Source organism: Camellia sinensis, chromosome 12 (genome assembly GCF_055761805.1).
Source record: "Camellia sinensis isolate YWXY chromosome 12, ASM5576180v1, whole genome shotgun sequence".
Taxonomy (NCBI): Eukaryota; Viridiplantae; Streptophyta; class Magnoliopsida; order Ericales; family Theaceae; genus Camellia; species Camellia sinensis.
Genome location: NC_138972.1, coordinates 114,153,184 through 114,174,659, shown reverse-complemented (window position 1 = coordinate 114,174,659; position 21,476 = coordinate 114,153,184). Strand labels below are relative to the sequence as shown.

Sequence of the window (21,476 nt, the reverse complement as noted above, 5' to 3'; positions counted from 1 at the left end):
ACTTTCCAATGTTAGCATACTTAAAAATAAAAGTTAACAGGACACCTTGGTGATCTCTGTAAGGGACGTTGTCTTGGACCTCCAGGAGGGTAGGGAGGATTTTTTTGTAACAAAAAAAAAAATTGATTAAATACAACAAAATATCAAAATATATTGAATTTTTTTATATACTTTTTATATTTGGTGAATTTTTTTATAAAAAAATCACAAATATTATATTTTTTAAGTGTATTTAGATTATATGTATTTAAAAAAATTAATTAAAAATAAAAAATCATTTTTCTGAAAAATAAATAAATAAAATAAAATAAAAATATGATGAACAGTATTTTGCAAAGAAAAATGTTAGGAACCCTAAATATTTTACCAACATTTCTATCAATATTTCACATGGGTGTAAAATACTCATGTAGGTCTCATATTCATGTGACACATTTAATAAAAATGTTAATAAAATATTTAGAATTCTTAGTATTATTTTTTGCAAATCGTATGTATGAAATTCATGTTGAGAGTTTTTATTTTTAATTTTTTTTTTTTTAAAGAATGGTCAAGGTAATTTATTTAGGGGATTTTTTTTAAGGTATTTCTTATTAAGATTTTATAACATAAAAGACATCCAATATATTTCATAATGTCTAAGGTCCCTTAAATCAAACCAGAGAAAATTCAATCCAGAGAAATTCTCTAGTTCAAACCAGAGAAAATTCAATCAAGAGAAACTCTCTGGTCCAAACCAAAAAAACTCAATCCAAACCAAAAAAATTCTCTCCAAACTAGATAAATTCTCTCTAATTTACTTATAATTTTCCCTGATTTGTTTACAATTTTCTCTGCCTTCAACAGCAACAACCATCTATCTTTGAATTTCTCTGGTCTAAACCAGAGAAATTCTCTTCATACTAGATAAATTCTCTCTGATTTACTTATAATTTTCTCTAATTTGTTTACCATTTTCTCTGTCTTCAACAACAACAACCATTAGAATAAATCAACCTCAACTATTAATTAAACAACAGATTTAAGAACATACACCTTCCAATAAATGTCAAAATCATACAAGTTTACAATACTCCTAAGAGTCGATTCATTGTACGGACATAATGTTAGAAATGGTTTTGGAAAAATCAGATTTTTCCTCAATTGTGGTCTAATTTTTAGGTGGAACCTATGCATCAAAGTTGGTGAATCTAAATGGTAATGTGTTCTATGCCGCATTGTGATTGACGTAGTATATTTGATTGCTCAAAACCATTATCGGGTAAATGGAAAATTAAAGCCAAAGTGAGTTCCATGAAAATGGAGTTTTTGGTGAAAATTTCTTAAAGGTTTGAGTTAAAGGCTTGCCAAACATTGGTTCGGTGGGAAAACTTTTATGAGTTTATAAGGCTTGAGTTTGCAACTTGGAGAGGGCCCCAAAGGGCACCCCAAGTTTGTAGAAGGGAGAGGTTATGAACAAAGTGGGCTAGACCTATTGAACCCAAAAATAAACACACGATCACACGCCATCGCCGTCGTCCGGTAGGGCGAGTGGGTTGTGCTTGGGTGATGGTGCGTGATGTGAGGTTGGGTTGGGCTTATCCAGCCCAATGCTTATCTTTTTGGGCCAAAAACTGTGTGAATTTTATTTTTTATAAAATTAAAATTCTTACATTTTTTCAAAATTTAAAATTCAAAATTAATTCCAAAATTCTGCCCGATTTTTTCCTCTATCAAACAGGTTTTTATCTATTTAAATTTAAACCGAACATATTCAGTATCTGTTCAAATTCAAACCCAAACAGTTCCTTACCTGCTCATTCAAGCCGAACAGGTTCTATACCTGTACAAACAGGTTTGCTACCTGCTCATTCAAATATGAACAACCACTTTTCCATCTATAAATAGGCAGACCCTCATTTGGATTTTGCACTCTAATTTTGTTCTTATTTCCTATTGTTGTTCTCTGCATTTTGCTGGATTAATTTTCTTTAAAAAAGTGTATAAACACAAAGTGTGTTCGTTGTGTGAATAATTTGTAGTGTTGCTGTTATTCATTTTGATCATTTTATCCTAGGAGATAGATGTCCATAATCTGGAAGCACCGTGGAGATGACGAATTTGTCTTAAGGACACAGTGTTAAACACTGGATTTGATCAAAAATTTGTTTGAGAAAATAATAAGGTAAGTACCTTGATTACTTTTCTATTTAATTATTTTTATTGTTCCAGATTTTGATTTTGTTTTTGTAACAAAATAAAAATATGTTTTTATTTATTTATTTTTAAAACAAAATCAAAATCTGTTTTTATTTGTTAATTTTTATACATTGTTTTGATTTTTGTAATCAAACAGTCTCTCTCATTTCTTTAATCCATTCTTTGAATACAGTGAACAATCTTAAGATAATTTTTGTGTGTGTGTGTGTCTTCATTGTTTTTATTTTTTGTGATTTCACAAATTGATATTCTGGTTGAAAAATACAAATAGTAGTAATATACTGTTTATTTTCTTTGACAGCTAGTAGTAATGTACTGGTGTCATTAATAATTTCAGAATATTAATTTGTGTAGTAGTGTTATAAAAAATTATTGTGTGGTATTTTATTTTTTTGGTTTTAGTAACAAGAAAAATAAAATTATTTTTGTGTTATTATTTATTTTATGAATTTAGTAACTAGAAAATTAATTGTGTTTTGGTTTTTCTAATTTTTATAATCAGATATTATGGCTACTGCAACTGAAAGTGGTACTCCAATTGTTACAACGACTCCGGTCCCTATTCAGAACCATGTTCAAGTTCCAATAAATCGTGGAGAAAAACTGAAAGAATTTAATGGCGCCGAGTTTAAGAGATGGTAGCAGAAAATGTTGTTTTATTTTACAACTGTTAATCTGGCCCGGTTTCTCCGTGAATAGGCTCCAGTACTGAAAAATGATGAAAATGATCGGCAAGTTGTTGCCGCTGTAGACGCTTGGAAACATTCTGATTTTCTGTGCAGAAATTACATCCTAAATGGCCTAGACAACATGTTGTATAATGTTTACAGTCCTTTGAAAACAAAAAAAAAGAATTGTGGGATTTTTTAAAGAAAAAATACAAGACAAATGATGTCTGCACAAAGAAATTTGTTGTGGGTAAATTTATGGATTTTGTTATGGTAGACTCCCAAATGGTAATTTCTCAAGTTTAAAATTTTCAATTAATTTTGCATTATATTCATACTAAAGGTATGTCTATTAATGAGTCTTTCCAAGTCACTACGTTAGTGGAAAAATTACCACTAGCTTGGAAATATTTCAAAAATTATTTAAAACATAAACGCAAAGAAATGACCATGGATAAACTGATTGTGAGACTCATAATTGAGGAAGATAACCGTAAGGCTGAAAAGAGGAATGGTAAAAATCTCATTGAGTCTAAGGCTAGTGTGGTTGAACAAGTGCCCAAACCACGTAACAAAAAGAGAAAGTTTACTAGAGATAGTCATAAACAAGGCGACAACAATGGCAATAAGAAGTTCAAAGGGAAATGCTATAACTATGGCAAGACCGGACATCAAGCCTCTGATTGCTGCCACTGTAAGAAGGATTGCGGAAGTACAAGCAAAAAGACTACCAATCAAGCCAATGCGACAGAACTTGATTACATCTCTGACGGGGTAAATGACACCAATCTCTTTACTGTGGTGTCTGAGGCTAATTTGGTTGGAAATCCCAAGGAATGGTGGGTTGACACTAGGGAAACTCGACACATTTGCGCGGACAAGAAGATGTTCACTACTTGTAATGAGGCTGCAAATGGTGAGCAACTATTCATAAGATATTCATCTACTTCTGTTGTGGTTGGACAAGGAAAAATAGTCTTAAAGATGACATCGGGAAATAACTGACCCTCAACAACGTATTGCATGTACCAGACATTCGAAAGAATTTAGTTTCTGGTTTTTTGTTAAGTAAAAATGGTTTTAGACTTGTATTTGAGTCTGATAAATTTGTATTAACAAATAGTGGTATGTATGTTAGTAAGGGATACATAAGTGATGGTCTCTTCAAATTGAATGTAATGATTATTATACCAAAACTTTCTATTAATAAGTATAATACATCTTTTACTTATATTCTAGAGTAATATTTATGGCATGGTAGATTATGACATGTAAATTTTGATGCTTTGCGTAGACTAATTGGTTTGGATTATATACCAAAGTTTGAAATTGATCCTAATAAAAAATATGAGATTTGTGTAGAAGCAAAACTAATTAAGGCTCCATTTAAATCGGTTAAAAGAAAAACTGAACCTCTAGAATTAATTCATACAGATGTATGTGATCTTAAATTTGTTCAAACTAGAGGACGCAAAAAGTATTTCATAACATTTATCAATGATTACACAAAATATTTTTATGTATATTTACTTAGAAGTAAAGATGAAACTTTAGAAATGTTTAAACTCTACAAAACTGAAGTTGAAAATCAACTTGGTAAAACCATTAAAATGGTTAGAAGTGATAAGGGTGATGGATATGATACACCTTTAAATGAATTTTGTGCACAACATGACATTATTTACCAAATTGCAGCACTCTATTTTCCACAACAAAATGAAATTGCTGAAAAGAATAATAAAACCCTAAAAGAAATGATGAATGGCATGTTACTAAGTTCAAGCTTACCGCAGAAATTGTGGAGGGAAGCAATTTTGTCTGCTAATTATGTTCTTAACAGAATATCCCATAAGAAAACGAATAGCACTCCTTATGAATTGTGTAAAAGTCAACCATCTTCCTACAAATACTTAAAAGTGTGGGGGTGTTTGGCAAAAGTAGATGTTCATGTTCCGAAAAAGACTAAAATATGACCAAAAACAATGAATAGTGTGTTTATTGGTTATGCTCAGAATAGTAGTGTATATAGGTTTCTGATTTATAAATCAGAAATACCAGATATAAATGTGAACACTATTATATAGTTAAGGAATGTTGTGGTTTTTGAACATGTTTTTCCTTACAAGAAAAGACAGGAATTAAGTTCACATAAAAGAACTTATGATTGTACAAAAAGTCAAGAGACTAATAACAATCAAACACAAGAGACTAGTAATGGTCTCGCCCAATAGGATTTAACTGATGATGAACTAAGACAAAGTAAGAAAGCAAGAACATCAAAATCCTTTGGTCCAGATTTTCTAACATACCTGTTAGAAAATAAACCTCAAAGCTTTAAGGAAGTAATGACAGGTCCTGAAGCACCTTTGTGGAAAAAGGCTGTTAATAATGAAATTGAATCTATTATGCAAAATCATACTAGGGAATTGATGGATCTTCTACCCGATTTTAAACCTCTTGGATATAAATGGATATTCAAGAGAAAAATAAAAGCAGATGGTTCAATAGACAAGTATAAAGCAAAACTTGTGGTAAAAGGTTACAGACAAAAGAAAGGTCTGGACTATTTTGACATATATTCTCCTGTGACAAGAATAACATCTATTTGTATGCTTATTGCTATAGTAGCGTTGTATAATCTAGAGATACATCAAATGGATATCAAGACAGCTTTCTTAAACGGTGATCTAAATGAAGAGATATATATGGAGCAACCCGAAGGGGTTGTAGTGCTAGGGCAAGAAAAGAAAGTTTGTTGGCTTGTAAAATCTTTTTATAGATTAAAACAAACTCCTAAACAATGACATGAAAAATTTTATCATATTATGCTTACTAATGGCTTTAAGATAAACGAATGTGACAAGTGCGTCTATGTTAAAAATACTGACAAAGGTTATGTCATCGTTTGAGTTTATATGGATGACATGCTTATCATTAGAAATAGTCAAAACATAATAACATCAACTAAGCAAATGCTAAACAAAAGATTTGATATGAAAGATATGGGGGTCGCGAATGTAATATTAGGAATGAAAATTATTAAAACATCTGATGGATATGCATTATCTCAATCATTATATTGAGAAAATTCTTGGTAAATATATTAAGGACAATATGAATGTAGCAAGAACACCTGTAGACATCAGTCTTTATTTATCAAAAAATAAAGGTGGTGTGGTGTCTCAGCTAAAATACTCCCAAATCATTGGAAGCCTAACGTACCTAATGAATTGCACTCGTTCTGATATAGCTTATGCTGTCAGTAAATTGAGTAGGTACACTAATAACCCCGGAGAAGACTATTGGAAAGCGATCATTCAGGTTCTTAGATATCTAAGATTTACCCATGATCATGGTTTGAATTTTACTCGATATCTTGCAGTATTGAAATGCTACTGTGATGCAAATTGAATATCGGATACTAAAGATTCAAAATTCACTAGTGGATATGTCTTTACTCTGGGTGGCGCTGCTATTTCTTGGAAATCCATGAAACAAACATGCATCGCACAATCCACAATGGAATCTGAGTTCATTGCTTTAGACAAAGCAGGAGAAAAAGCAGAATGGCTTCGCCACTTCCTAGAAGACATTCTAATGTGGCCAAAACTTGTGCTAGTTATTTGCATTTATTGTGATAGTCAATCTACAATAGGCAGGGCACAAAGTCATATGTATAATGGTAAGTCACGACACATTCGTCGTCGACATAATACCATAAGGCAATTGCTCTAAAATGGAATAATCTCAATAGATTATATAAAATTTAAGGAGAATATTACGGATCCGTTAACAAAAGATCTGACAAAATAGTAAGTGTATAGTTCATCGAATGGGATGGAATTAAAGTCTATTACATAAGAGTAATCAAAATGGTAACCCTACTTAAATGACTGGAGATCCTAAAAACTAAGTTCAAAGAGACAACTAAGTTATGTGTGGCTCGCCATAAATCACTAAGGAATTAAAATTCCCTATCCATTCCTGTAACGCCCTAAAAAATAAGCCCATCATAACATATATTCATGATAAATAGAAGAGACTTCATATTACAATCATCAGAGTATTCTTACAAAAGGTATTACATGTTGACGACAAAAGTAAATACCCTATAGGCTTACAACTTTCCAAATCAACACTTGGTTACAAAAAGGAGAGTACTAACTCTACACAAAATAAGCCATTGGCTTGATATACATGTAATACAACAAAAATAACAAAAAGGAGTCTGGCAGCCTCAAGCCTCCCAAGCTACGTCCTTGGAGGTGGCATAACACCTGTACCTGAAAATGATGTCCCGTATAGGGTGAGCCAACGCCCAGTAGAGATATGCTAAACATAATATGAGCAATAACTAAAACATTAGCACTTGATAAACGTTTAACTCATATAAATCAACATACAGTACAATCCAATTCCATAATCCTTCACTTGACAAAAACTCAACTTATAAACACGGCTCAAAACTTGGCCAAACAACTTAAGTGAGACTACATCTCATGTCAACAATACTTCAAACTGCCATTTCACAGAAATTGCGTCCGCTGGATTCGGCACCCATGTGTAATTATTTTCTTATGGCCATTTTATGGAAATTTCATCCGTGGGACTCGGCATCCATGTATAGATATTTTCGGATTGTCATTTTACGGAAATTTCATCCGCGGGATTCGGCACCCATGTATTCAAATACTCATCATATACAATGACTAATCAATACACAAATTCGTTGTATTATTCCAACCGTCATACTCAATGACATACTCAAATTGATTAGTTTTAATTCACCTAATCATCATGCAGTGTCTACAACAATTAAGACTATCCTCCACCGATAGCCTAAAACAGTTATTTATAAACAGATAATAAATGCACCAACAGATAAATTATTAATAATTTCTCAAAGGCGAGTGATTATTAAATCCAACTCCACCATTCTACTACATAATGAGTCAATTTCATTATTCCCAACTCAATCTCATAATCCCATAGCATTCCCAAATTAATTATATAAAATGGTAAGAGTGATATCCGCAACATGTGTCGTATGCAGGGATTTAATGATAAGCTTTGCTTTTAATGATTACTTATATCTTCATTTAGGCATAAAAATCAAGACGAGTATAAGAGATACTCATAATAAGAATCACCTATATGAGTGTCAAACTGGGGCCGGTTTTATGAGAATGAAGAGACTAAATTCTCTAGAAGTACTCATGAACAACCAGGAGCGTTCAAGGCCAAAATGAACACAATCGTGAAAATCACGATGTGTTAGAAAATATTTTGTGTGAAATATATTGTCTTGACTTACAAACGGCTGAACAATTTAAGGCATTGCGTCCATTGGTTAGTTAGTAAATCCGATAGGTCATCGCTAGGGAAGGTTTAAGGCCGAAAGTTACCTATCATGATGCAAAATATTTTCAATTGATACTGTTTCGACAAATTCTGCATATTGTTGTATTTTCGTTGTTATCAAATTCCATTAATGTGAGGGATTATTAGAAATGGTTTTGGAAAAATCAGATTTTTCCTAAACTTTGGTCTAATTTTTAGGTGGGACCCATGTGCCAAAATTGGCGGGTCTACGTGGTAACGCGTTCTATGCCGCGTTGTGATTAACGTAGTATATTTGGTTGCTCAAAACCATTATCAAGCGAATGAAAAATTAAAGTCAAAGTGAGCTCCATGAAAATGGAGTTTTTAGTGGAAATTCCCTAAAAGTTTGAATTAAAGGCTTGACCTATATTGGTTTGGTGGGAAAACTTTTATGGGTATATAACGCTTAAGTTTGCAACTTGGGCAAGGCCCTAAGGGGCACCCCAACTTTGTAGAAGAGAGAGGTTATAGGCAAAGTGGGCTAGACCCATTGGACCAAAAAATAAACACACATGCGCACGCCGCTGCCGCTGTCCGTCCGGTCGGGAAGGCGGGCTGGGCTTTGGCGCGAGTGCGTGCTGTGAGGTTGGGTTGGGCTTGTTCGGCCCAATACTTATATTTTTTGGTCAAAAACTGTTTTGAATTTTATTTTTTATAAAATTAAAATTCTTATTTTTTTTTAGAATTTAAAATTCGAAATTAATTTCAAAATTCAGCCCGATTTTTTCCTCCACCAAACAGGTTTTTATCTGTTTGAATTTAAACTGAACAGATTCAATATCTGTTCAAATTCAAACCCAAACATTACCTTACCTTGTCATTCAAACTGAACAGGTTCTATACCTGTTCAAACAGGTTTGCTACTTGTTCATTCAAATCTGAACAACCACTTTTCCATCTATAAATTGGCAGTCCCTCATTTGGATTTTGCACTCTAATTTCGTTATTGTTTCTTGTTGTTGTTCTTTGTATTTTGTTGCATTAATTTTCTGTAAGAAAGTGTATAAACACAAAGTGTGTTCGTTGTGCGAATAATTTGTAGTGTTGTTATTATTCGTTGTTGATCATTTTATCTTGGAAGATAGATGTCCATAATTTGAAAGTAGCGTGGAGATGACGAATTTGTCTTAAGGATACAGTGTTAAACACTGGACTTGATCAAAAATTTGTTCGAGAAAATAATAAGGTAAGCACCTTGATTACTTTTTTGTTTAATTATTTTTCCTGTTACAAATTATGATTTTGTTTTTGTTGCAAAATAAAAATCTGTTTTTATTTATTTACTTTTAAAACAAAATCATAATCTATTTTTATTTATTTATTTTTATACATTGTTTTGATTTTTGTAATCAAATAGTTTCTCTCATTTCTTTAATCCATTCTTTGAATACAGTGAAGATTGTACAACACATAAAACTTGTTACAACATTTAGCTTTGAAACAATTGATGCAAATTCTAATGATATAGACAATAGGGTTTAAAGAAGACATTTATTTTAGCTGGTATTTTATTGTCAGAATTTCATTTATTCCTCATCTCTCGTTAATTTTTTAAAAAGCTAATCTATCCAGACAAAACAGGATTACTGTACAAACAGCAATAATCATGTAAAAGGACTAAGTGAAAAATGAAGCTCAAGAACAAATTAATTGATCCCCTACCTGATGCAGACTTAAATTTGTTGTTTGATCCAGCCTCTGCAACTTCAATTGTTGCCTGAACCTGTTGATGAAATCATCAGCCTTTGTATCAACCTGTTTATCTTTTACAGCCTTCGTCGAGATTTTATCCGTCCTCTTCAAAGTGAGCGAAAGTTGACTTGACGCTCGCCAACTTCCGAATCTTCACTGGAAGCTTCTTCGGCAACTCGCCGAAGATGGGGTTGGTGTCGGACTTGGTCTTATTTACGTGATGATGGTAGATCTCGTTTAGACTCCTCAAATCATCTTCTAAGATCGCCACCACGAGATCCAAATAGTGAGTAGGCTAAGGTTTAGTTTGGGCAGATGAACAGAATAGAGAATAGAGAATAGAGAAGAGAGAAGAGAGAGAGAGCGAGAGTGGATTGGTTCTGGGTTTGTATGTTGAGTTTGGTAGGTTTCGAACAGATAGAGAGAGATTTGATGTGAGAAAATCAAATTTCTCTGTAATATATGGGTGTAGGATTAAGGGACCTTAAACATCAGAAAATATTATTGTAAATCTCTTCCATTATTAAAAATAGAAGAGGGACATTATACTAATCTTTTCACTTATTTACTATTATTTTTTGGCAATTTTTGCCATTTTTATTTTATTTTGGGCTTGTTACACTACGCCCACGGTGGCACTACCTCGGAAAAAGTTTTTTACAGCCACAGTGGAGAAAAGCTTGCGTACATTGCTTCATTATTCAAAAAACTATAATCTGAACCGCAGGAGTACTGCAATCAGATAGAACAATACAGAAAACAAATCGCGACTTCCATTAAACGGTTTAGATTCATCCATGAAATTCATTTCAACTCGCCTCTTGAGAAAGCGAGACTGCACCGTAACATCTGAACCCCAGTAGCACATGAGCCACTCAAAATTCACCCACTAAGAAAAACCCGCGCAATTTTGAACTTTATTTATGCCACTCTCCTCTTCTTCTCTCCCCCCAAATTCCAAAAATATCAGGAGAGAGGGAGAGAGAGAGAGGAGAGAATGAAGGGTTCAGTGGCGAGACACTTGACAGTTCAGAAGCTAGGGCATGTCTCTTTCAAGCCTCTCCAACAATCCTCCTTCTCTATCTCTTTATCTGATTCGTTCCGCTTCCAGAGTCTCCTCGAATCCGAAGCTCAATCCGCAGATTCAATAATTCCTTCTTCATCACCGCCTCTCGATATCGACATTGATTCCAATGTAGACGACAAAGATTTCATTCTCAGTCAGGATTTCTTTTGGTAACTTCTAATTTCTTATTATTCGATTCCAATTTCAAGCATGTACAAAAGATTTCAAATTAGGGTGTCTTGATTGCTCAATTTAATAACTAAAATTTACTACAATCGCGAAAACCATGCATTTGATTTTGGGTTCTCTCAAGTGATCTAGTGTAAACTATACTGAATTGCAATGCCCAATATTCAATTAAAAGATGCATCTTGAAGAGTAAAGATAACTCTTCCGACTTTTTTGTTTTTATGAATGCAGCACTCCTGATTATATCACTCCGGACGGTCAATATATATCAAACAGTTTGGATTGCAACAAGGTGATCTTTGAAGAGTGACCGTTAATGTTGTTCGAAATCTGGATTTTGCTGCTGATTTGCTAATGTTTATTTTTTTGCAGGAGACCATTGCTTGTCCCAAGTCACCAGAGAAAATAAAAACTGTCAAAAGCAAAAGGCAAAGGCAGGGTAAGGTTGATTGTTGTGGTGTGCTTGAGCTTTAATTTCTATCATGGGTAGTTCAATTGAAAGAATCTCATTTCATGTGTTTGACTTGAATTAAATTTACAAATGGATTTAAGTAAAGAAGCAATTATATTGCTTGTGGCTGTGGTCTCCAACTGAACTTGATCTTATGATGGATGTGATGAGGGATGATAATGATGGCCTATCTTACAGTACGCCATACCCTTTAGAGTGAAGCATAATGGTAGGAAAGCAGCATATGATCATAAAAAAAAAAAAAATTCATTCTTGTCATTTAATGTCATTTCATTTCACCCCAAATTCATTTTTGTCTTTATTCTCGTGTCAACTTAGGTCATTATTTCCATTTCGTGTTATAATTTCATTTCATTTGTTGTTCCCTTTTTTCTTTCTTTCTTTCTTTCTTCTTTGGTTGTTTTTTCCATTTAGTGTTATATAATTTCATTTAATTTCCATGTCATTTTTGTCTTTCTCCCCATGTCAACTTGGGCCCTTTTTTGCCCTCTTCCTGTTCTGGCTATGCTTTGAACCTGAATCAAATCATGCCCTTGTAGTAGGTGCTAATGCAAGCTTTAATGAAATGCATTCATATTTTATTGGAATTTTTTTCTTGTACCACCATGCATTCATCTTAACAACTTTGCTTCCACAATTCACCCACACATTTTTTTTGATGGTTATGTTATTTGTTAAGTTTTTTTTTTTTTGAACAGCGGAAAATGTTATGTTATTTGTTGACCACCAAGTATTCTGTAAGCATGGCAGCTAAATGTTTGTCTCAAAAATTCCCACTCACATTGGTTGGTATTTTATGATCAAAGTCCATTTAGAGGCACTTTTTCTGCTCCCTTTTTCTGAAGTTAAAGTAGCAAAATAGATCTGGGCACAATAAATCTTTCGATGGAACTGGTGATAGGCATTTGCACTTGCTCATTTCTTACTGCTAGAGTTTTTAATATTGATCAGCTTCCTTTTCACCTCAGCACTTTACAATACATGTGCATTAATTATTACTACATGATCTATTGCATTTTCATGCACTGCTCTGACTTTTAATGTCCTGCGTGACTTTTTTTTCTTTGATTTTCAGATGGTTTTAATTTATCTTGCCATGAACAAGTTGTAGAACTTGCCCAAGATACTTTTGGAACAGATGAAATCAATACAGAGAAAGCAATAGGAACTGAACCTCAAAAGAATCATAGTTATGTTTCACAGTCTGCAGTAGCTTTACGTTGTCGAGTTATGCCTCCTCCATGCATAAAAAACCCATACCAAAAGGATGCTTCAGAAACTGATATAGATCCCTTTGGCAATCAAAGGTCAAAGTGTGCAGGTACAAGTTTGGTGGGTTCTTTAAATTTTTTTCTCTTGTTTGGGGAACCTTCTTCTTGAAATGGCATTGCAAAATAGCCATTAGTGTTCTAGGTATTGTTTATATAATAATCCTACACTTTTTGATATGATATAATCTAGCTGCTATTTTAGCATTGGGAAGTCATGTTTTTAGAAAATAGGCTGGACTTGGCATCTCATATTATGCAACTTTTAGGAGAATATAGTAAGCCAAAGACATGCTTTAAATCCTAAAGCATAGGCCATTTATTTTCCTGTTACTTTCCATTGACTGAGTTATGAGGAGGGCTTTTAGGGGGGCAAGGGTAGGTAGGATTCAACATGGTTTTGTTGTTTTATCAGAATCCTTATTTCGTTGACTCTGCCTAACCTCATCAAGTTTCACTCCGTAGGTATTCTTCCTACCATTATTGGTGGAGATGGCCTTTCACGCTATTGGACAGATTTTCATGAAATTGAGGTACATTTCAATTTGTAGCAAATTCTTAGATTTTGCAGATGAAATATTTGTGCGTATAATCCACATTTTCAGGCTTCTAGCACTTGTGTAATTTTCTGTTAATCTGTTTGTTTCCAGCAAATTGGTAATGGAAACTTCAGCTGTGTTTTCAAAGTCTTGAAGAGAATTGATGGTTGCTTTTATGCAGTGAAAAAAAGCACAAGGCTGTTACATCAGGATACAGAAAGGTACCTTTTCCATGCTTACAAATGTCAATACCCTCTATTTGAGCAATTTGTTCATGAAGTAACTCTTGCAGGAGAAAAGCTTTGATGGAGGTTCAAGCTTTGGCTGCTTTAGGTTTGTATATAACTCTTTTGTTAATTTTCCTGTTGTCTTTGTAAATATTACGTTAAGCATTGTCCTTTACCTAAATTTGCATTTCCTCTTTGCAGGATTCCATGAAAACATAGTTGGATACTATTCTTCTTGGTTTGAAAATGAGCAGCTATTTATCCAGATGGAGCTCTGTGATCACAGTCTATCCATTAGAAAACCTTCTAAATTATCCACAGAGGGGGAGGTGTTGGAAATAATATATCAGGTTAGTATGATTTGTGGAATCTGAGCTTTGTATTTGAAAAATGGTCTGTCTGTCAAATTATATATGCCAAAATCAGTCTACTAGAACAATTCTGGACCACCCAATTCACAGAACTTCCTGAAGTGCATTAGATTTCTTCTTTTACATGACATAAGAATCAAACAGTCCAAATCAACTGATATCCTAATACTTTACCATGTATACTAATTTTGGAGATATTTTGTCTTTCATTACATTTTTTATCATTCTATTATTTTTAGGAAGTTGAGGAATGATGTAGTTTAGATTTTATTCTTATTTTTGCAATGACCCTGACCTTCTAGTAAGGATTCAATTTTTGCTTGAATACGCTAGTCAAAATAAAGATTTGTGCTCTGAAATGCTGGGAACAAAATGGGAATACGAATTTTATTTCTGCAGAATAAAAATAAAAGGGAAACTCTATTCATACAAAAAAACACTAGAAGAATGATGTGACAGTGTTATTCTTCTAAATAAAAGGCATCCTAATGGGTGTTTGGTTTTGAAGTGAGGTCCACATCAGCATTTTGTATTTCTGAATGAATTTTCTATTTGTATGTTATTACTCAAAATAAAATTATTGAATACACCAGTCGGTAGGTGTTTTCAGTTTTTACCAAACGGGACTTGTGGATTTCTTATTCAGGCAATTGCATGTCAATTCAAATTAGTAAGATTTTTTAAATTTGTGCAGATAGCCAAGGCACTTCAATTCATACATGAGAAAGGGATAGCTCACCTAGATGTAAAGCCTGATAATATTTATATTAAAAATGGAGTTTATAAGCTTGGAGATTTTGGGTGTGCAACTCTCCTTGATAGCACCCTGCCAATTGAAGAAGGCGACGCACGTTATATGCCCCAAGAAATACTCAATGACAATTATGATCATCTTGACAAAGTTGATATCTTCTCCTTAGGAGCTGCCATCTATGAGCTTATTAGAGGGTCAGCATTGCCAGAATCAGGGCATCTTTCTTTGAATCTCAGGGAAGGAAAATTGCCTCTCCTTCCCAGCCACTCAGTGCAGTTTCAAAACTTACTCAAGGTAATTTTTTTCTTTTCTGCATCTTAAAAACTACTCAAAAATAAATATTACTGTCTTTAGGCATTCTTCCCTAGGTTGCTTCTAAACAGTTAGGACTTGTTAGGTAATGTTTTTGTTTTAAAAAAATTTGATGACTGGAAACAAAAACATTTTTAGTGACTGTTTCAATTTCCAAAAAAGTGGCAACGGTTTTCCAAATTTTCAAAACTTTAAGAATACTAAAAAAGATGTTTTCACTTCTTTTGAAAACAAGTTTTTGTTTCTTCCTCCCTCCCCCTCCACTTGGAGGCACCACCCACTGCTGGCCAGTGGCCACCCTCCATTGCTGCCCACCCCCTCTGGTAACCTCTGGCCAACCCACCTCTGGCAATTCACCAAATATTTTTTTTAGTTTTTTTGTTTCTTTTTATATGTTTTGAAAACATTTGTCTACCAAAAAAGCTTTTTGTTTTTGTTTTGATTTTTTCCAAAAAAAATCGTTTACAAACTGTCCCATACTAACCTTCAGCCATAACCTCCCACAACCAGCAACCACATCCAGCCACCACCAACCACTTCCCATTGGCAATTGGAAACCACCTCTGACCTTTGACAACCACCTTCGGCCACCACCCCTTGCCGGTCACCCCTTTCACTTGTTTTTAAAACACGTGTATTAAACATGTTTTTTGTTTTCATCTTTACCAAAAAATAAATATTATCATGTTCTACGTTTTCTATAAACAAAAAACAGCAAACTGTAAACGTTGCCAACCAGCACCTATATATTTGCTCATTTCTACTAGAAAATTAGTTCAGAGTAATTACTGTACAATGTGGTTGCATGAGCATGGCTGATTCTTATTCTGTTGATTTGGTAATCCAATCAGGCCATGATAGACCCAGATCCGGTTCGGAGACCTTCTGCCAAAGAACTGGTGAAAAATCCAATTTTCGACAGGGACCAGAGGACTGGAAAAAACCATTATAGCTAGTTTTCTACATTTAGATTTTGGCAGGGGCTGGAATGGATGCTGCATAGAAGTTATGATGTGCCCAGTTTGTCTATCAGTCCAGCAAGACGGCCATGCTGAGAAAGATTGAGCATGGCCCAGTTTTGTTACATTACATTGGTTCTCTGGTATTTGCACCAAATTTTCCCCTTTGGATGGTGTGCTGGTTTTGTATAAAAGAAGATAGCAACTGGAGGAGTGTTGTATTTTCCTGATAATTTGGTAATGCATTGCTAGTTGAAAAGTCCCTTTTATGTCTCTATTGTTTTATTTATTGATTTTTGGCTTGGTTCTATTTTTCTATGTTCGGTTTTATAATTGGATGTGTTTGTAGAATTAAATTCATCTTGTTTGGGTTTCAATTTTCAAATTCAAAAATTATTTTTAAGTTTTTTTATTTTTTATTTTTACATATATGAAGGTGTGATGACCACTATTAAATCGCTTGTTGGAGAGATGAGTGAATTTCTAATTATTGTAAAGTTACATTAAGGATTAATTATAAGTCTTTATCTTTTCATTTTAATTATAGATGAGTTGACGCTCAATATTTAGGATGATGTGTCATGGTGTATGATTTTTGTGGATAATATCGTGTTAGCGGATGAGACTAGAGAATGAGTTAATATTAAGTTGAAAATTTAGAGAAAAACACTTGAATCTAAAGGATTTAGGATAAGTAGAATTAAGACAGAGAATATGAAGTGTAATTTTAGTAACAGTTACAACGAAAGCAGAAAAGTGAAGATTGAGAATCAAGATTTATTTAAGAGTGAACATTTTAGTTATTTATGATTGATTATCACGAGTGGGGAGATTGGAGCGGATGTGATTTACAAAATTAAGGCGGAGTGGTTTAAGTATGAGATTGCATTTAGAGTATTGTGCGATAAACGAATATCCATTAGATTAAAATGAAAGTTTTATAGAACGACTATTAGATCAGTGATGTTATATAGGACGAAATGTTGAGCAACTAAGAAATAATAAGTAGATAAGATGAGTGTTGCTGAGATGAAGATGTTAAAATAGATATGTGACAAAATTTAAAAAAACAAAGTTAAGAATGAATATATTCGAAGATGGGTAGGAGTAGTACCGATAGAAGATAAGTTGAGAAAAAATAGATTGAAATGGTTTGGTTACATACAACGGAGACTAATAAAGACAGTAGTAAAGAATTGTGATACAATAATAGTAGATGGTAGTGTTAGAAGAAGGGATAGACGCACATTGACGTGGACTAGTGTAGTAAATAAAGATATGAATCTCTTTAATTTGACTAACGAAATGCTTTGGATAGAGTCGAGTGGAGAATAATGATTCATGCAGCCGACCACATTTGATAGGATTTAAGGCTTGATTTGGTTTATTTTTACATGCATCTACTTTAGATGCACTAAAAAAATAAAATATATTTGTGAACATATATTTTATTTTTAAGTGTATTTAGATTAAATGGATCTAAAAAATCTAAAAAATAAAATAAAATGGAAATATGAAAAAAATTTCACTACGAACAAAAAAAAAAAAAAAAAAAAAAAATTAAAAACATGCATTAAATGGCATCGTAATATGCTAGAAATCACATGGAGAAACTATTCATTATTCGCATGCGCCTTAAAGGTTTTTTTCCACCACAAACCAAGCATTCTTGGAGGGAGAGTTGATCCGAAGATTCAGAACTGTAACAATTAATTGGAAAAATAAACAGTAAGTAATATTATTAATAATTATCCAACCTTAAGATCAACCACATGAATAAATAAACTGGAAAAATGAATTGATAGAAATGGTTGTGGATCTAAATTTATAAACATGTCATGTGACTAGAATTAACCAGCAAAAGTAGTTTGGGCGACAAATCAATAGTAGTCAAATTAGGGCAACCAATATTGAGCATATGATGATGCTATCCATTTTCATATCTTGGTAGTTCCCAACAGAGAAAAGGTTCGTAGGTGATGTCACATTTTGCTTCTTATCTATTGAAATTAAATAAATTAATATCCATTTATCAATAGATCTATACACTACAAGAATTAACACTTTTGCCGACCAAAAAATTGGTCGCTAAAAGCTTATTTTTGGTCGGCAAAAGTTATCCGCGACCAATTTTTTTGGTCGCTACTTTGGTCGCCAATTGAGGGTCGGCAAAAGTAATTCGCGACCAAAATTTTGGTTGGTCGGCAAAAGTTGGATTTGCCGACTAAATTTTTAGTCGCTAAATATTTAATTACCGCGACTAATTCATTTTGTCGCTAAAACACTTTGGTCGCGAAAAGTGAGATTTTCCCGACCAAATATCTTTGTCGCCAATTGACACATTTCGCGACCAAAAAGTTTGGTCGCCAATTATCACATTCAACGACCAAAAAGTTTGGTAGCCAATTGTGACATTCCACGACCAAAAAATTTGGTCACCATTTGTTACTTTTCATGACCAAAACTTTTGGTCGGCAAAAGCGAGTTTCCACGACCAAGAGCTGTTTTGGTCGGCAATAGATGTATTTTTTGCGACCAAAACTCTTGGTCGGCAATTGTCATTTTTTACAATAAAAAATTATTTATTTGTCGCGACAAATAAATTGGTCGCCAAAGCAGGAAAACAATACACATGTAATTCCTAATAATTCATTCAATACATAATAAACCTATAATTTTAAAGCATCATTCAAATTAACTGAATCATTAACATTCGACACAATACAACTATTCAATATTTAAAAATTTCCATGTTAACGTGTCCATGTCCATCCTTCTTAGGTTGTATCCTTAATTATCTTTGAGTCAACAAGCCATATCTTCTTGCGGCTTTCTTCTAATGGGGCTTCAGTCTGCATAAAAAATTAAGGTATAAACTTTCACCATGTTTTGTTAATTTTGTAATCTGATTGCAACTTTGCAAGAAACTGAAAGATAAGATATGTAGGAAATGAAAATAACATTGTAAGTTCTCACCTGTTTTGACATCTCCAGAGCTATGAGTTCTGCAATGCCAGTGCCAGCCTACATCAACCAAGTGACAGAAGTGAGAAAAAAAAATATGACCAGTTGGTCAGTGAGGGAGTGAATAAATTACAAAAATGGGGAATATACGCCGAACATCCTATTCAATTAGTATAGCAATTCAAATTTTATTAAATGGAATCTTCAGGGAAGACTAGTAAGAGCACACCTCTCCTGCTCCAAGGAATAGAAATATGTGCTCGGCTAAGGTTCCCCCAACTAACTTTAATGCTGCCATAAGCCCTGCAAGGACCACGGATGCTGTCCCCTGGAACAAAATAAATAACACAAATATTAAAAATACTTTACACCCAAACCCACGCAAATGCACATAGCAGCTCACTCAAATAGAAAAATGAAAACAAAAAATAAATGTACATACTACTGAGCCCCAATCATTTACCTGTATGTCATCATTGAAAACAAGATGTGTATTGCCATACTTTGCAAGCAGATCAAAAGCATTATGGTTTGCAAAGTCTTCAAACTGCATAATATAGGTCAAGGTATAGAATTTGAAAACTATCCAATGACTATATAAAAACATAAGCCTGTAATTTAGGGGAAGGTGACTAGCCTGAATGAGGACTTTCTCCCCATAGTTCTGCTTGACTGCAGTCATAAATTCATGCAGAAGTTCAGCATATTCCTGGAGAGGAAAAAATTAAAACACTTCAACAATATACAAACTAAATCCTATAAACATGTACATCATATTGAGACAACTAGCTGGCATAATAAAACTGCAACTTATCAATTCTTATACTGAAAAGTAGCAACCTTTACTATGACAGTCAACATTACAATATCTGACCAAGGAAACCTGGTGAGACCTTATATTATCTTGTAGAAATGGTAATCAACAAGTACTTCTCTAAGTTTTAGTTGATTGTTAATTTTAAATAAAATTCATGATGTATCATATCAGTAGCATTTGAATGGTTTTAATGAACAATGATTCACCCATTAAGCTAGCTACTTTATAGACGGCACAGACTAGATCCAACCAATTGATACATACATTATCCAGAGTTGATTATAGTCTAAAGAATTCCCTTGTTTCTGAATCATTTCAAGGGTATATGGCTGTATATGTGATTTTATAAGCAGCTACAAATGTCTCTGTAAGTCTGTTAAACCATATAGGAAGCATCGCCTTGTCCATTGTTGTGCAATCCTGATCCGACTTTAAATTTACAGACAGGACAAGTTCCCTGCTGGCGCAGCCACGGATCAATGCAGATGGCATGGAACTGCAAAATAAGAACATTGTTACTACATTTTGCCAACCACAAGCAGCCAGCCCAGATGGCCTGGAACTGCAAAATAAGATACATGGTTGCAACATTATACCAATAGCATAGGTTCCACACCCAGAGCCGGCCTGAGATATTCCCGGCCTCATATATTTAGATAGGAATTTAGAAATGAAAAAGGAAAAGATGAAAAAGAAATGTGAAATCTTTTTCCTTTCTCTTTCTAAATTACTATCCAAATCCATGACGCTTTTATACATAATTTTTTTGGGAAACAAAATGACACTTTTTTTTTTTAATTTGCTAATATTCACACAAATTCTACTTGTATATATAATAACAAATTATATACTACATTATTTAAATAGATCAAGATATGAAGAAATCATTGTAATAATTAAAAAATATAATTTATTGCTTTATAATTTAACAAATCTAGATTACAACAAAAGTATTGCACTATGAAGATAGAGGCATCTCACCAATTGAAGCATTACTCAATATCAAACTTTTCTTTTGGAAACATGTAAAACATTACCTTTTTCTATTTTGAATAAATATATGAAGGGTGAAAAAAGATGAGGCAAAGGTGTGGTGCTAAATTATAGAATAGAAAAGGATGAATATGATGAGAAGTGAGATGACATAAAATATAACATTGAGATGAAGCCTAGCATTAGGCTACCAAAAAACAACCATAAAGAGATGGCCTGAGCTGGTAGTGTGGATTAAGGTGATACTTGCGTCTTTCTTTCAATTAATTTGATCAATTATCATGAGCTGATTATTCTTATACTGAAAAGTAGCAACCTTGCATGCCTACATGGACAGTGATACCTTATCAATTCTAGAAGCCTTACCTGCTGCATGAAAATCAATGAAAATATATGAGGTATAGGGCAAGAATGCATGTCTTCAATTGCATAGAGGAGCAAGTCTACAAGACTAGACCATTCCAGAATTTGTTGCTTTAATACAAGGCAAAGGAAAACTATACCAGTTTTGCACATTGATGTTAGGACAACACAAAACTATACTAATCATTGTTAATATTTTTTATTTTTGTCTCTCACCATGATGGGTATTTATTGAGTGACA

At 33.5% G+C, this 21,476-nt stretch overlaps 2 protein-coding genes across 3 annotated transcripts; one reads left to right on the top strand and one right to left on the bottom strand.

Annotated features, from left to right (window-relative positions):
• The first annotated feature begins 10,681 nt into the window (after window positions 1-10,681).
• LOC114293589 (wee1-like protein kinase) lies at window positions 10,682-16,371 on the top strand. Its single transcript, XM_082899648.1, has 10 exons — window positions 10,682-11,177; window positions 11,428-11,488; window positions 11,569-11,635; window positions 12,744-12,989; window positions 13,402-13,469; window positions 13,587-13,696; window positions 13,768-13,808; window positions 13,904-14,052; window positions 14,768-15,121; window positions 15,991-16,371. The coding sequence occupies exons 1-10, from the start codon at window positions 10,939-10,941 to the stop codon at window positions 16,093-16,095; spliced, it is 1,440 nt and encodes a 479-aa protein (XP_082755774.1). The 5' UTR covers window positions 10,682-10,938; the 3' UTR covers window positions 16,096-16,371.
• A 2,447-nt stretch (window positions 16,372-18,818) lies between these two features.
• Window positions 18,819-21,203, bottom strand: LOC114299323 (NADP-dependent malic enzyme, chloroplastic-like). Of its 2 annotated transcripts, XR_014347079.1 has the most exons (7): window positions 21,189-21,203; window positions 20,144-20,375; window positions 19,700-19,771; window positions 19,526-19,609; window positions 19,292-19,390; window positions 19,075-19,122; window positions 18,819-18,950 (listed from the first exon to the last, which is right to left on the bottom strand). XR_014347079.1 is itself a non-coding variant. In XM_082899647.1 (6 exons), the coding sequence occupies exons 2-6, from the start codon at window positions 19,742-19,744 to the stop codon at window positions 18,876-18,878; spliced, it is 351 nt and encodes a 116-aa protein (XP_082755773.1). In that variant the 5' UTR covers window positions 19,745-19,771; window positions 20,144-20,624; the 3' UTR covers window positions 18,835-18,875. The 2 variants fall into 2 exon arrangements, 1 of the variants encoding a protein (XP_082755773.1); XM_082899647.1 differs by lacking the exon at window positions 21,189-21,203 and having other exon boundaries at window positions 18,835-18,950; window positions 20,144-20,624.
• Window positions 21,204-21,476: the final 273 nt, after the last annotated feature.